This window comes from Gekko japonicus, unplaced genomic scaffold (assembly GCF_001447785.1).
Source record: "Gekko japonicus isolate JY-2015 unplaced genomic scaffold, Gekko_japonicus_V1.1 scaffold299, whole genome shotgun sequence".
In the NCBI taxonomy this organism is placed as follows: Eukaryota; Metazoa; Chordata; class Lepidosauria; order Squamata; family Gekkonidae; genus Gekko; species Gekko japonicus.
The window spans coordinates 712,072-728,392 of record NW_015170896.1 but is presented as its reverse complement, the minus strand read 5'-3'; the positions used below and the strand labels follow the sequence as shown (position 1 = coordinate 728,392).

At 48.5% G+C, this 16,321-nt stretch overlaps 1 protein-coding gene across 1 annotated transcript in view; it reads left to right on the top strand.

The window, feature by feature from the left end:
- Window positions 1-14,443, top strand: part of LOC107116583 (excitatory amino acid transporter 2-like) — a 20,319-nt gene extending 5,876 nt beyond the window's left edge. Inside the window, exons 2-10 of the mRNA XM_015418522.1 lie at window positions 1,519-1,671; window positions 2,837-3,087; window positions 3,552-3,729; window positions 6,503-6,629; window positions 8,520-8,753; window positions 10,126-10,320; window positions 10,414-10,548; window positions 12,926-13,163; window positions 14,339-14,443. Of these exons, the coding sequence (XP_015274008.1) occupies window positions 1,519-1,671; window positions 2,837-3,087; window positions 3,552-3,729; window positions 6,503-6,629; window positions 8,520-8,753; window positions 10,126-10,320; window positions 10,414-10,548; window positions 12,926-13,163; window positions 14,339-14,443 (1,616 nt within the window). The remainder of the gene's footprint in view (window positions 1-1,518; window positions 1,672-2,836; window positions 3,088-3,551; window positions 3,730-6,502; window positions 6,630-8,519; window positions 8,754-10,125; window positions 10,321-10,413; window positions 10,549-12,925; window positions 13,164-14,338) is intronic.
- Window positions 14,444-16,321: the final 1,878 nt, after the last annotated feature.

The window sequence follows — 16,321 nt, the reverse complement described above, 5'->3', positions numbered from 1 at the left end:
TCTTGGTGCAGGAGGAAGTCTTCGCTGTTAGCTGGGGGGCTTGGTGGGATGAACTCTAACCGCTTACGTCCTCCCTCACAGCTCAGCAAAGTTTGAAGAAGAGCCACTTAAATTAGAGGCGTGCACAGCCCCGTAGCTAGGGTTTTTTGGGATGGGGCCTTGGGGGCCCCACAGCTAATTAAATCAAAGTTAATTACATTAATTCAATTTGGGGGCAGCCCGGGAAGGAGGGGGCTCAGAAGAAATGCTAGGGGGGCGGGGCCCATGGGCCCCACGTTAACTACAGGCCTGGGTGGGCACTGTAAGGCTTAAACTGGGAGAGGGCTTCACGCTCTGCTGAGAAGCGTGACAAGATAACATATCAGGATCTCAAAAAAATGCTTTTTTGTACTATAGCTCATTTCTCACACCCAAATGCTGCATTCAAACAGTACCCTTACCAGGGTTCCCGCTAAGCTGAGTTAGTGTGAGCTAGCTCACTGTTTTTTAGCCTCTGGCTCACACATTTTTGCCTTGGCTCAGGAAGGATGGCTCCAGAGCAAACTAATGTATGCAGCAGCCAAATCGCTCGCTCACAACTTTCATGCCGGTAGCTCACAAAGTAGAATGTTTGCTCACAAGACTCCACAGCTTAGAGGGAACATTGACCCTTACGGCTTGGGTTGGGTATAGGGTTGCCAGCTTTGTTTTGGGAAATAACTGGAGGATTGGGGGTGGAGCCTAAGGAGGGTGGGGTTTGGGAAGGGGAGGGACTTCAATGGGGTATAGTGCCATAGAGTCCACCTTCCAAAGCAGCCCTTTCCTCCAGGTGAACTAATATCTGTCACCTGGAGATCAGTTGTAATATAGAACATCTGCAGCCACTGTATCAGGGAGGCCGGCAACCCTAGTTGGATAACAAACTCAAGTTAGGGATCAGTTTTTCTCTTGGGAAATTGTCCTCAGGATTGCAGTCGTACTCCACTGTCTAACAGTAGTCAATCCCAGCTTGTTCACACACACATATATTCGGAATCTCTGCTTTTTGCCTCTTCTCTGCCTCTCAGGAGGAAAGAGCAAGAGTCCAGTAGCGCCTGAAAGACTAACAAAATATGTGGCATATGAGTCAATGAAGATGTCATCCAACTGATGGAGCAGAGCCCTCAGAAATATAGGATTGATTTGTTTGGGGGGGAGGTTATACCCCATTTTTAATCATTTTTGTCTGTGGGGTTTTTTATCCCATATTACCAGCAAAATCAAATATGAATTGTTGGGATACGAAGAGTGGGGGCTGCTTCCTCTTCTCCAGATGGCTTGTGAACAACAAAAATTTCTTTGCCTAATGCAGAAAGGTCTATGACAGTGACCTTCAAGTACACAAAAAGGGGTATTCCAAACCTCTTTGCATCTGTGAAATGTGGGTGGTACAAAGACATACAAATTGGGTAGCAGGTTCTTGTATCAACAGTGGCTTTCTCTTTCACCCCAATTGCTCCTTCAGCTGACTTTTAATTTTTTCCCCCCTCTTCCTTTTAGGGGTGATTTTGGGCTCTGTGTTTGGCAGTCTCTTGAGGTTGCTCCCGCCACTGGATAGTGACCTGCTAATGCTGATTTCTTTTCCTGGTGACATCCTCATGCGGATGCTGAAGATGCTGATCTTGCCCCTTGTGATCTCCAGCCTAATTTCCGGTGAGAGCGAGCTGGGGGGGCGGGGAGGGGCAGAAGGTGCCATGCCCTAGGCCCTTGCTCTGTCATCTGACCGAGTGGGAATTCACATTGGTTAGTCCAGGCAGGAAATGGAACCTGTGGAATTCTGGGATTAGAGGAAAGAGTGTTCCATTTCTCTACAGGTAGTCTATGGCCATCTATGTTTGAAGAGCATCTAAAATGGTCCTTCTACCTTTTCTGTGGAGCAGAAAAGGTTATGTGGGTTGAAATGTGGGAAGTTGGGTAGATGGATTGCCAACATAATGAATATTGAAATTCAGAGACAGCTGATAAAACTGAGTGGCAGTAGATTTGAGACAGACACACACAAAAAAATACTTTGCACAGTGCAAATTGGAACTCATGCCCAAAAGACAGAGATTAGAAGTCACAGAGGATAGGTCTATCAATATCTATTTAACCATGCTAGCAAAATGGAACTTTCATCAATAGACGGACAAGCTGTGAATAAGCATTTGAGGCCTACTACATGCTAGGGTTGTCAGGCATAAACCTAGAAATCCTGGGAGATTTGGGGGGTGGGGCATGGGGAGGGGGAGCATCACTTGATGCAATGATGTCACTTCTGGGTGAAGATCCAGAAGTGATGTCGCAGTGTTGAGCAATACTTTAGGAATTCTTCCAAACTCTATGGTAAATGCTACAAAGATTGGGGGAATTCCTAGAGTGTCACTCTACATGGTGATGTCTCCCTCCCCATTTTTGACAGGTGAAGACCTGTAATAATGAAAACATTTTAGGAATTCCTTCAATCTCTATGGTAAATGCTGTACAGAGTGGGGAAATTTCTAGAGTGCCACTTGACATGGTGACATCTCCCTCCACATTTTTGCTCCCACTGCCTCATGGAGCAGGGATCGGTGGCACAAGTGCGGGGATGGAGGCTGCCCACCATAGCAGTCAACCTGGCCACCTCACTTCATGCTCTGCTTGTCAGCTTTCTGCAGGCATCTGGCTAACCAGTGCTGGAAACAGGATGGTGGGTTTTATAAAACATCGGTCTGATGAACAAAAGAACATATCTTCTTATGAACAAAAAAGATACGGAGAAGGGAAGGGGTGGGGGTTAGACAAAGCCTCTTTGTCTGTTTTAACTCTATACTGCTATCACTCTTTTTGTTGACAGGCCTGGCTAGCCTCGACGCCAGATCCAGCGGCCGCATGGGCACTCGTGCCATGGTTTATTATATGTCAACCACTGTCATGGCGGCCATATTGGGGGTGATTCTCGTCTTGTCCATCCACCCTGGCAACCCAAAACTCAGGAAAACACCCTCAGTGATGACCAAAAATGAAGAAGTCTCCAGTCTGGATGCTTTTCTGGACTTGATCCGGAACTTATTCCCTGAAAATCTGGTGCAGGCCTGTTTCCAGCAGGTAACACAACTCTATGGGTATCATGTGGGCCAGGGAGAGATTAGCAACGGGTACCCTCTTGCCAAGGAGCTGCGGTGGCTCAAGTGGTTAAGACGCTGAACTGCAGGCTGTGGAAGGTCAGTAGTTCAGCAGTTCAAGACCTGAGTGTGCCGCATGACGGAGTGAGCTCCCATCTCTAGTTCCAGCTCCTGCCAACCTAGCAGTTCGAAAGCAAGAAACTGCAAGTAGATAAATAGGTACCACTTCGGTGGGAAGGTAACAGCGTTCCGTGCACCTTGGTGTTTAGTCATGCTGGCCACATGACCACGGAAACATCTTCGGACAGCGCTGGCTCTTCAGCTTTGAAACGGAGATGAGCACCGCAACCCTAGAGTCGGATTCGACTGGCTTTCGAGCAAGGGAACCTTTACCTTTTACTCTCTTGCCATGACTGTCTTCTACCCTTCCTTTTCTTTTGCGTCTAGATCCAAACTGTCTCCACAAAGGTCTCTGTGCCGCCAGTGGTCGTGCGTAAGGAAAACATCAGCCAGATAGTCCGCACCAACGGCTCAGTGCTCAATGCTACCATCACGGAGGTGAACGTGGGCCCCAGCACCGTGACACAGAAGCGGCTGGAATTCAAGGCTGGCATGAATGTTTTGGGTGAGCCTTAAGATGACTCGGTGACTTTTGACAGAAAGTAAACAGGTTGGCACAGGTAGGGAGACAGTTTCTGGCCTGCGTGAAAATCTGCTGTGGTCGAATGACTCATCCAGTGCAATACTAAACACACTATACTGTGAATAAGACCAGATCTCCCGGCAACAGAGATCAGTTTACGTGGAGCAACTGCCCGCTTTGGAAGGTGGACTCTGTGGCATTATGCCCCATTGAAGTCCTTCCCCTCCCCAAACCCCGCCCTCCCTAGGCTCCATCCCCAAAATCTCCAGGTGTTTCCCAACCCGGAGCTGGCAACCCTACTCTAACCATATAGTAAAATGACACCACAAACAGTCATTTTAGTAATATTTTTCTATGTCTTTCCCACGTAGGAATGCTGTTAGTTTGGGGGGGGGAGAGATATAGAATATTTATCTGTCTATTGTCAGTTTTGTACCCCGCCCTCCCCACAGAGCAGGCTCAGGGAGCCTCAGGGAGCCATATAACTAGTAACTTGCCAGTTCAATGTTTTATTTTCTGTCTTTGTAACTCTCCTCTGTTTAGTAGCATACATTCCTGGGAATACTGTAGAAAAATGTGTTTTTAAGGCAATTAAATGAAACATTTGCTACCACACTCCCAATATACAAAAGGGTTTAAGCACTTTAAAAAAAAAATGTTATTTCTCCAAACTCATTTTAATTTTTTAAGTGGGGAGTGGTTTCAGAAGGATAGCCATGTTAGCTCTGCAGTAAAACAGCTGTTATCGAGGCAACGAACATGAAATTAAGCAAACTCCGGAGCACAACGGAAGACAGGAGGGCCTGGCGTGATGTGGTCCATGGGGTCGCGAAGAGTCGGACTCAACTGTGCGACTGAACAACAGCAAAACAGCTGCATTCGAGTCCAGGAGCAAATTAAGAGACCAACAAGATTTTGGGAGTATGGACTTTTGAGAGTCAAAACCCCTTTTGTCACCTACGACATATCTGATGGCAGAATTTAGGTGGGGGAATTATCCTGCAAGCTCAATTTTTTAAAAAAATCAAAGTGTGTTCAGATTTGGGTTTTGAAAATCCACCCACATTTTAAATTACTAGAGACTTTCGTTTCACTTCAGCCTCTAGGATGGGCAGAATAAGGAGTTATGTATGAGAGGGGCTGTAGCTCAGTAACAGCGCACCTGCTGGCGTGCAAAGGGCCCTGGTTCAATCCCTGGCCTCTCCAGTTGAAATGTTCAGGCGGTAGGTAACGTGAAGGACCCCTGCCTGAAAAGCTGCTGCCAATCTGAGTAGGCAACACTGGCTTGAATCAGTGTACAGCAGCTTCACGGGTGAATGCTTGGTGTCCCTCTTCACCATCCTGTAGGGCCCGAGTTCTGAAGCAACTTACAGGGAAGGAGATTTTGGGCTTGAGGACTGCGGCTTTGTAGTTTGCACTTATCCAGATTACTGAAATTCATACAGTCAGATGGTAGCCAGATGCCCATTTCCATCTGACCTGGGATCTGTACCCCAGACCTCCATTTATTTATTTGTGAGGATGGAGTCTCTGCAGATTATGCTTTCTGCATACTCACAGAAGAAAGTGTGTTTTGAGCCCCGATTGCTCTTATCCTTTGGAGAAGAAGTAGCCGATGCACCAGCATGATAACTGCTCCCTTCCCTTCAGTGCCCCGTGCTCTCTCTTCCTTTTCACAGAGCCCTGGCTGGTGGGAGGAATTCTCCCAGGAAAATAAGAATGACATTGAGTAGATGAGGCATTTCAGTGTTAACGGGGCAATGTTTGCTCACATTATGTAAGGGGAATAACCCAGCGATAATATACAATTGTCAACATTTAGTTATCGACTCAAAATGCAGTCCATCAATCCATGCATCCTTTTTTGTTTGTTATTGAGGGAAATGTTTGTGATCAAGTCTGTTTGGCTTAGAAGTGCTTCTTGAAAAACTGGTTTTTCCAGTAGCTCTCCCATACTCCAAACTACTACGGACCAGGGGTCATTTCGTAGAAAAAGAGCTAGGGGGACTCATTAGCATAACTCATTAGCATATGCCACACCCCCTGACATCACCGGAAGTGTGTCCTCCCCACAGCCGGCGGCGACCTCCAGCGGGCACCAGCAGGGAGCTCCAGGCCCCGCCCTCCCGCACCTCACCTGAGGGGATGGCGTCCCCCCGCGTCCCCCCCCAAATGACCCCTGCTACGGACTCTAAACAAATGTAAATGTTCAGCAATTGCCTATGATGAGACCTGTTATCATGTAAACTGGCCACCTAATATAGACCAAAGAGAAAGAGGGCAGGGGGCGGGGCTTAAATATTTGCAGTAACAATTCCACTTTAAATAGGAGTATCGATTTCAAAACGTAGCAGAACAAAGGTTCACGGCAAAAGCACTTTTGGGTAGTGGGGGGCAACAGTGTGCTGGAAACAGTCTGACCGATTTCACACAAGACCTGCGAAACCGCGAGTAAAATCGGGTGAAGCCGCGGGTCAAAATACGGCCGCGTGGCTTCGAGTGGGAAATTGACCAATAGAAGCGGGGCAAAGGGAGGTGCGACTGCGGCACAGCTCTTGTGTGAAATCGGTCTCTGAGTGCTGATTCCCCTAAAATAAATGCAGAACCAAGAAGAAGCTCCAACACAATGCAGCAGTGAAAGCGGGAGGGAATGCAGAATGGAAGATTGAGATGCACTCAGAAATTGACGGGAAAGACAGGTGCAGAAAGGGCCACCTTCTCTCTCTAATTCCGCTTTCCCACCTCACCCTAACAGGTCTGATTGGCTTCTTCATCGCCTTTGGGATCTGCATGGGGAAGATGGGGGAACAGGCAAAGCCTGTGGCCGATTTCTTCAATATTCTCAATGAGATCATCATGAAGCTGGTCTCTATGATCATGTGGTGAGTCTCTTGAACACAGATATGCAGCCCGGATAATGAAGCACCAGGACTGAAGCTTGCCAGGATCTTCTCAGAGTTAGACCATAGAGAAAGAAAAAGGCTAGAGCGGTACACATCCTGAACTTCGTGACAGAAGGGAGATCTTCAGCTGACCACAATTCTGTATGGATGCAAGAAGGAATCACCCCAACCCTTGTCATTTCTATGATGATATTCAATATATTCCTTTGCAGTGGAAAACGAGTTCTGTTTTAGACCAGAAATGCGAATAAGGAACAGTAATAATGTTTGTGCATATCTGCCTATGCACATATTTGCATATGTACATATTTTGTGATGACGAACTTTCCCAGGAGCATTTTACAGGATTGGTTTCCCTTTAAGGAGAGAGAGCGTTGGAGACTTGAGGTCTCTTTTGTAATATCTCCTTCTTTCCAAAGGTACCAGATGAACAGGAGGAAGCAGGCAGACATCCAAAGAGTGCTCATGTCTAAAGGCACATCAGTCCCTCACAAGCAAAAAAAAATGTATCAGCTCCTCATGCAGCCAACTGCAAACTCTCAGCCTTGTCTCCTGGACTGGCCACATTTCAATTGCCAAACTATTCCTCTTTTGCCACCCCAGTTTTGTAGAATCTTGGCCTCTGTGCCAGCACTACAGGAAGTTGTATTCAGTGCTTCGTGCCACTAGAAGCCATTCAACAAACATCTTCTATCCATTAGTGCCCTGTGGAAAAAAGACTTTCTGATTAGGCCTTAGAGGGTACCACCTTAGCCTCCACTGGTTAGCTCGGCGGGTATCCTTCCAGTCTTGGCGGGTATCCTTCCAGTCCAGAGAGCCAGTTTGGTGTAGTGGTTAAGTGCGTGGACTCTAATCTGGGAGAACCGGGTTTGATTCCCCACTCCTCCACTTCCACCTGGCTTAGGGTTGCCAAGTCCCGCAAACTCACTGGCGGGGGAGGCTCCAACGGCTCCGGGAGCCGGCTCCGGATGCGCGTGTGACGTTGCCCACGTTGGGGGCGTGGCCCCGATCATCAGGGGGGAAACCATAGACTTTTCCCTCTGGTGATCCGGGCCACGCCCCCAACGTGGGCGACGTGGTTGCATCACCTCTGGTGATGCAGCCACGCTGCTCTTCGGGGGGCGGAGTTCCCCCCGGGGCCCGATTTCGCGGTGGCGGAAATCGAGTCTCCAAAGCGGGGGTTTCCCCACCCCCACTTGGCAGCCCTAACCTGGCTGGATGACCTTGGGCAAGCCATAGTTCTGGCACAGCTGTCCTTGAAAAAGAGCAGTTTCTGTCAAGAGCTCTCTCAGCTCATCCACCTCACAGGGTGTCTGTTGTGGGGAGGGGATTTCTTCTTCTTCTTCTTCTTCTTCTTCTTCTTCTTCTTCTTCTTCTTCTTCTTCTTCTTCTTCTTCTTCTTCTTCTTCTTCTTCTTCTTCTCTCCTGCAAGAATCCTCAGTGACTTACCTCATCCTAGGCCTATATACGAGCCCTGTGTTTCCTGATCCCAAGCAACCTTCAGTGAGCTTTGCTGGAGGTCAAGGACTTCTCCTTCACCGGGGATGCTGGTGTTTCCTCATGACTTCCAGCACGGTGGTTGTGGCCTTCCTCCTGTGGCTGAGACCACTGCTGTCTGAAGAGCTAGCTGTCCTTGTCCTGTCTGGTTTTCTTCTTTGTACTCCCCACCCTGAGGAGAGGCAAGGTTATGTCCTAACTGTCTGTCATCATTTCCAGCTGGGGGACATTTGTTCTCTAGGGGCCCCATGGAGTTCAGCCTCCATCCTCACTGCTGATGTTCCACACACTTACTAAAGAAAGAGGTCATCTGCTCACTTGGTGGCTACACACACTGTTTGAGATTCTGTCCCTTGCCCTTCCTTCTCCTAGGTACTCACCGTTCGGCATTGCCTCACTGATCTGTGGCAAGATTGCGGCTATCAAAGACCTGGAGACGGTGGCTCGGCAGCTGGGCATGTACATGGTGACCGTCATTGTGGGCTTGGTCATCCATGGTGCTCTGGTGCTGCCTCTCATCTTTTTTGTCATCACCCGTCAGAACCCCTTCATCTTCTACGCGGGGATCTTCCAGGCCTGGATCACTGCACTTGGCACTGCTTCCAGGTATGGACAACTTTTTATTTTTTTCACTGGGCACGGTTGACATGACAGTATTTGGGGAGGGGCAGGACTGAGCGGACAAGCCCACAAACTTTATTTAGCCTACAAATGGGGTCTCTCTTTTTGGCAATTTTTGAGAGCTCTACAAATTGGAGGAAAGTGTTCGCCGCTATTTACCAACAGTGGCGAATGTACTCTCTCCTGTTCCTTTTTTTTAAAATGTATTTTATTGCCTTTTTCTCTACAAACCAACACCCAACAAAACACGTGCTCATTTATACAAAATTAAAACAGACGAGCATACAGCCACCTTTTCTTCGTACTCTGTAAATCAGTTTCTTGCCAGGATCTTGCCAGCAAGAAGGTTAGGAAAGAATCTCTGCTGTTCCTGAGCACCATTTCCCCCTGTTTTTTAACAGAAGGTCACTAGAGTTAAAACAGAAAACATCTCTCTTGCTTCTTTTATAAGAACAAGAGTTTGCCTGTCTTTTTTTCTCTGCCAGGGTTAATGGCAGCTGGGGTGGGGTGGGGGGTCATACAAATAGTGCCTGCACTTTTACAAAATTAAAAAAGCCTTCCTCAAAACAAAGAGTGGGTGCAATGGTTAGTGGAAAGTAGAAATCCTGCACAAAGAAACACCTATTGGGAGGATCCTGTTCAATGAAGACATTGGACAACTCTTCTGGTTGGGCTAAATCCCTGTCAGGCACATACCTGCTGAGTCATTCTTTCCTTCCTCCCTTCGCTCTCTTCCTCCCACAGCCTTGTGGAACTGAAACTGGCTCAAAAGAGGTGCCAGACAATATTAAAAAGTTAATGACCTTCCTTAGGTTTTTTTTTTCCTGAATGCAGCTAATTCTTCTTTTGGAATGGTATTACAGGGCTCTTTTTGTAGAAAAAGCCCAGCACGAACTCATTAACATAATAGGCCACACCCAGCAGAAACCTATTAGCCTATTAGGCCACACCCCTGACAGCACAGCTTATTAGCATATTAGGCCACACCCCCGTGTTACCAGAAGTGTGGTCATACAGCCACACCCACCTTTTGCTTCTTATTCTGTTTACCTTGTTTGTTGTCAAAACGGTCCAGGGCTTTTTTTGTAGCAGGAACTCCTTTGCATGTTAGGCCACACACCCCTAATGTAGCCAATCCTAATGAGTTTCTGGTCTTGGGTGTGGCCTATTATGCTAATGAGTTCCTGCTGGGCGTGGCCAACTTGGGAGCCAGCCGGAACTCTGTTCCTGTGCGTTCCTGCCCAAAAATAGCCCTGGAAGTGATTTACAAAGACTGTATTAAAGAACCGCATCTGTTTTGTTTAATACCCCCCTTTTCCCCCTGTGTCTCACCCCTGCTCCTGCCACATCATGCCAGTGCTGGTACGCTGCCTGTCACATTCCGCTGCCTTGAAGAGAACCTAAAAATCGACAAACGGGTGACGCGCTTCGTGCTGCCCATTGGCGCCACTATCAACATGGATGGCACCGCCCTCTATGAGGCCGTGGCTGCCATCTTTATTGCCCAGATGAATAATATAATCTTGGACAGCGGACAGATTGCAACCGTCAGGTGAGGCCTTGAATTTCTGGGAGAGCCCCTTTTCCCTAGGGGAGGATAAAAGCCCCTAATCCCATTTCTCTCTCTCTTGCTCACTTCTTGCAGCCTGACAGCCACATTGGCCAGCGTTGGGGCAGCCAGTATACCCAGTGCAGGGTTAGTCACCATGTTACTAATCCTGACTGCCGTGGGTCTCCCTACTCAAGATATCAGCCTCCTCATTGCTGTCGACTGGCTACTGTGAGTGTCACCAAGGACGGGAGTCGAAAAGTCTGGTCTGGGAAGGGGGAGGTGGGATTTGGCAGAAACGTCATGTATTTTCCACCGTATGTGTTTATTTGTCGGTTTCATCCCTCTTCTTTTAATCCTCCTTATAAATGTCAAAGCAGTTACCATAGCTTTTCAAGGAACAGAGAAATTTCAGTAATGAAAGAGCACTGTCATTGAGTGCCCAACTTAAAAGTTTACTAAAGTGGATTTTTTTTAAAAAATGAGCTTCTTGAAGACAGCTAAAGATGGGCATTGACGGATTTCTCTGAAGAGGGAATGCTTCACCAAAGGGGCTACCACTGAAAAGATCCTGCTTGGTTGTCCATTCTAATTGTGCTTACTGGAAAAGTGCTGTGGGACAGGGCCACCTCTGGAGGTTTGATTGAAGAGGAGGAAGGGATAATGAAAGTTTAATTTTGCTAATTTAATATGGATTCAGGTGTCTTTTCTGATAGCTATTTAGAAACGCCTGGCAGCCCACTTTTAGCATTATGTTACAGGCATGCCTCATACACATTTTATTTATTTATTTATGCATGTCTTACAAGACCTACAGGACAGGAATGGTTATACACCTATCAGTTTTCACTTCCAAAATTTAAATATTTCCATGTGCTGAAAGACAAGTGCCTGAATCTAGCCAGCTTTTTCACTCAGTCTTTAGTGACCCCCCTTCCTTAGAACATCTCCCATTCCACAAGGTTTTTGCTCATCCAGGTCCCCTGATCCCCAGCGCAGCCTTTTTAGGTGGCCAAGGTGGACCCCCTCCTTCCTTTCTGACCTGCAGAAAAGTAGGTTGGATCTCACCTATCAGACAGAACCCTACCAGCATTTCTACTGGGGAATGACTGGAGGGTCCCCTTTTGGCCACTGAGAAGGCTATGCCAGAGGACTATGGGATAAAGGTAAAGGTTCCCTTGCTCGAAAGCCAGTTGAGTCCGACTCTAGGGTTGCGGTGCTCATCTCCATTTCAAAGCCGAAGAGCCAGCGCTGTCCGAAGACGTTTCCGTGGTCATGTGGCCGGCATGACTAAACACCAAGGCGCACGGAATGCTGTTACCTTCCCACCGAAGTGGTACCTATTTATCTACTTCCAATTTCTTGCTTTCAAACTGCTAGGTTGGCAGGAGCTGGAACTAGAGATGGGAGCTCACTCCGTCATGCGGCATACTCGGGTTCCGAACTGCTGAACTACTGACCTACCACAGCCTATAGTTCAGTGTCTTAACCACTTGAGCCACCGCAGCTCCTTGGACAATGGGATATTCTTGTATAAAAACCAAGGGGAATAGGGGTTGCAGTGAGCAGGGGAATTGCACAAGATCAAGTGGAAAAGCTGGTAGGAGCCAATCCACTGACTGTAAGATTTTTATGTATAAAGTAACCAGGCTTCTTGTGGAGTCGCAAGTATTATCAGGTTGATAGGGAGAGGGAAAGCAGTGTTGTTAGAACCGATCCAAAGTCATGTTGTCAATCAGAATTAACTAGAACACAAAGAGAAAGCTATCTGAGACCCTTATTAGCACACATTTCTAAAGGCATGTTGGCATTACTAGAATTCTGGGTTTCCCAGCTCTTGAAAATAACACACACCTGAGTGTGGAACTCACTCACTGAAAAGCATTAATCTAAGGCCCCGGTCACACGGGAGGTTTTGCCCCGCAAGAGGGACGGATTGGGGGCGCAGCAAACGGGCGCGATCACACCGCAACATCTGGGAAGTGGTGTGCACCCGTCCCTGATCCGTTCCTTCAGCCCGAAAACGTGCATTAAAAAAAAAAACTTAGGGAAGAGTACTACCAACCTGAAACGCCACAGCAAGTGCAGCCATGGGATCGCCGGCACGCCCATCTTCAGCAGCATTTGAGGCTCCCAGCCGAACTGCGCATGCGCACACATGCGCAGCCGGCTGCCTCGCTCTCCCTTCCGTGGCTTCCCCCCACGGCATCTGATCGTGCCAGGAAGCAACTGCGCAGTGGCTCAGGGGATCTGTCTGATCCCGCCGCCGCGCGTCTCTTTTGGTGCGGCTCTAAAAAGCCGCACTTTGACCGCCCCAATTTCCCCGGTGTGACCGGGGCCTGAGGAGACATCTTTCTGTGTTGTTTGACTGTAACGGTTCATTCACATATCCAAGTTTCCCCTTGAGGGACCTCTTGGCCAATGATGATGTGTGAACCAGTCTGATGACATTCCCTTTTCCTAGGGGTCTGTCAAAATTCATCAGGGGCTTCTGTAATAAGAAACCAATTGCAACCAGAAGGACAAGAAGTTAAGTCGCAGTGGAGGGGGGCAGTCTTTTACCCCATCATTTCCCTGCATTCCCCTGTTCTTCTCTTCTCCTTCAAAGGGACCGCATGAGGACCTCCATCAACGTGGTGGGTGACTCCTTTGGCGCCGGCATAATCTATCACCTCTCGCGGAAAGAGTTGGCCATCCTGGATGCCCGGTCTGAGGGGCGTGAGCCGGACTCTACCTCCCTCAAACTGCAGGCTGTGGCCAACCACCAGGGCCCACTGGAAGGCTCAATCGGGTCGGGGTATACAGCCCTCCCCAGCCAGGAGGAGGAGGAGGAAGAAGAAGAAGAGGTGAGGAAGCAAAATCTTATGATGAGCGTACCAAAATACCAGGACAGGCTCCCAACTGCTGAGGTAGGGATGCCAGCCTCCAGGTGGGACCTGGGGATCCCCCAGAATTACAGCTCATCTCCAGACTGCAGAGATGAGTTCCCCTGGAGGAAACGGGTGTTTTGGAGGGTGGACTCTGTGGCACTGGTAGTCTTCCCTAGGCTTCATCCCCGAATCTCCAGGTGTTTCCCAACTTGGATCTGGCAACCCTGCCCCCCTCCGACTCCCTGCTGGTGGCTGGAGGAGAAGACTCTGTAGACTCCTAAAAGCCAAACCGCACTTTACTGTGTGAGTCTGCTATTAGATACAGCCAGGGCTCTTTTTGTAGAAAAAGCCCAGCAGGAACTCATTAGCATAATAGGCCACACCCTGACAGCACCGCTCATTAGCACATTAGGCCACACCCCCATGTTACCAGAATTGTGGTCATCCAGCCACACCCACCTTTCCCTTCTTATTCTGTTGGGTGTGGCCTGTTATGCTAATGAGTTCCTGGTGGGCGTGGCCAATTTGGGAGCCAGCCGGAACTCCGTTCCCGTGCGTTCCTGCCCAAAAATAGCCCTGGATACAGCAATCCTAATCATCCCATCCCTCTCCCACATGAATATGCAATGCAGTTGCGTGCAAATTAATCAAATAGTTCCTGATTTGCATCATTCGAGTTTTCTATAACATGGGTCCCCGACCTTCCCCAGTGCCCACTGAGTCTGTTATAAAGGGGCAGGACCAGGTGGGGCTTTTGCCCAGCAGGGCTTATGATTGGCCACTGGAGATTTGATTGGCTGTGCAGATTTTTTTTTAAAATGTTGCTTCAGCAGCAGCTGCCACCACCCCACAATGCTCTGAAGGGAAGCTGTGGCAGCCATTTCTTGGCTGGCTCCGCCTCCCGCAGCAGCATTTTGTGCCCACCATGCTGTGTCAGAATTCCAAAGGTACCTGCAGGCTCAAAAAGGTTGAGGACCCCCTGCTCCAGAGGGTTGCCAGCTCCCTTCCTGTAAAAGCCTATGTCAAGGGAAGTCTCTGGAATCCTTCATTGCCATCCAGGGGATTTACAGACTGGGCTTTCAACACAGAGGCCTAGAGACTGCCCCACACAAGCCTCGATGATAATGCCCTCCCCCCGTTTCTCCTTCTAGCCACCAGAGAAAATAGACGCAGCATCACAATACAGCGAGAAGGATGAAGGGGGACCTGCAGATGATGAAGAGAACGAAGAGAAGAAAGAGGAAGATGAGGAATAAATACTTCCCCTGCCCTGAGTTCCCGCCTACTAGCTGCTGCTGGCTTCAGCAAGACAGAGGGGTGGGAGAAAACATACTGATTTGTTTGATTGGCAAATGTCATACTTCTATACCCAGCCAGGGCAGCCCCTAAGCAACGGGTGAAACAGTCCAAAGGTCTCCCCTGCATCTACGCACTGCCTTTCATGTGTGTGTGTGTGAGAGAGACAGAAAGTATATTGGGGGGGGCATAACCTTTCATAGGTGCTTTGGAATGGTAGAGGGGTGTGTCTCTCTCCTGCCAGTCTCTCTCACACCCTCAGAATGTTGTTCAGGTTATCACTGAGGATCTCAAACACAGGATCTTTGCTTTGGTCTTTTTAAACTATGTCTGCCACTACTGCTACAGAGCACAGTTGTTCAGTAGTCTGGTGTTTGGCCCAGTCTAAACAACCAGTGGAGCACAGGCCCTTCTTTAGAGGGAGACACCTAAGTATCAGCATGGTGTGTCGGGGGTTAACCTCTGTGTACCTGGGGAAGCAGTCCAGGGAACTGAAGAGGGGCTGAATTCTCCCAGCCACTTGGAAGGCTGCAAGAGCTATCCTCAGACCAAGCAGTCTTCTTGTCTATCAGAGCAAAGGTGGATCCCATTAAAGTGGCACCTTTAAGACCAACCAAGTTTTATTTTATTTATCCAAGGTATTTATTTTATTCAAGTTCACGCATGCACACAAAAGCTCATACCTTGAACAAAACTTGGTTGGTCTTCAAAGTGCCACTGGAGTCCCAACTTCGTTCTGCTGCTTCAGAGCAACACGGCTGCCCCACCTGAACCGACCTTCTTGTCTATCAGTCATCAGAAGTTCTCAACAAGGCTGGATTTGCAGGCAGGCAACCCAGGTGATTGCCGGGGAACCTCTTTAAGGGGCAAGAGAGGTGGGGCAGGGAGCCCTCTCACAAGCCACGTTCCCAAGCTGAGCAAAGGGAGGTAGGGTCTAGAGACCATTTTGGTCTAGCTGGCTCAGGTCTCTCCCCGCCCCACGTTCCTTTTTTATCCAGATCTTTCAGTCTTTTCAGACTGGAACCCTCCTATAATGTCCCCCTTTGGCGGTGGGTTCCCAGATTCTCAGGTCCATTCAGCAGAGACAAGCCGGCTCAAAGCGTCAGCCATTTATTTGCAAGGCGACAACTCCCACAACGAACTACAGCTAACATACCAACTGGAAACTGAAACAAGAGCTCCACCCAATAGGACCAAACTCAATCACATCGTTATTAGGGGAGGAGCAGACTCTTCCATTACATACATTTTTGTTGTTGTTCAGTCGCACAGTCGAGTCCGACTCTTTGCGACCCCATGGACCAGATCACGCCAGGCCCTCCTGTCTTCTGCCGTCCTCTGAAGTTGGCTCAATTTCATGTTCGTTGCATCTATGACGCTAACCATCTCATCCTTTGGAGGTCTTCTTTGACCATCAATCTTTCCCAGCATCAGGGTCTTCTCCAGTGAGTGCTCACTTCTCATTTGGTGGCCAAAGAATTTGAGCTTCAGTTTCATCATCTGGCCTTCCAGGGAACAGTCAGGGTTGATTTATTTTAGGATTGACTGATTTGATCTTCTTACATACATACGTATATATGATAAATATACCGCACCGCCGTTAAGCCCGGCCTTCTACAGGACACCCTCCCCTTTCCCTTTTTTAAAAAACTGTGTCTGCTTCTCTCTTCCCTCTCCTTTCCTGTCTCTCTCCGTGCTACCACCGTCTTTCTCTTCTAAAAAAACACAACTTTTCCGCTGATGAGAAAGGGTGTTTTCTGACTACCCAGAAAGGTTATGCTGGGGCTCTTGAGACCTCTGTGGGTACAAGTCATGTGGGATGGGGGGGCTGTAGGAAG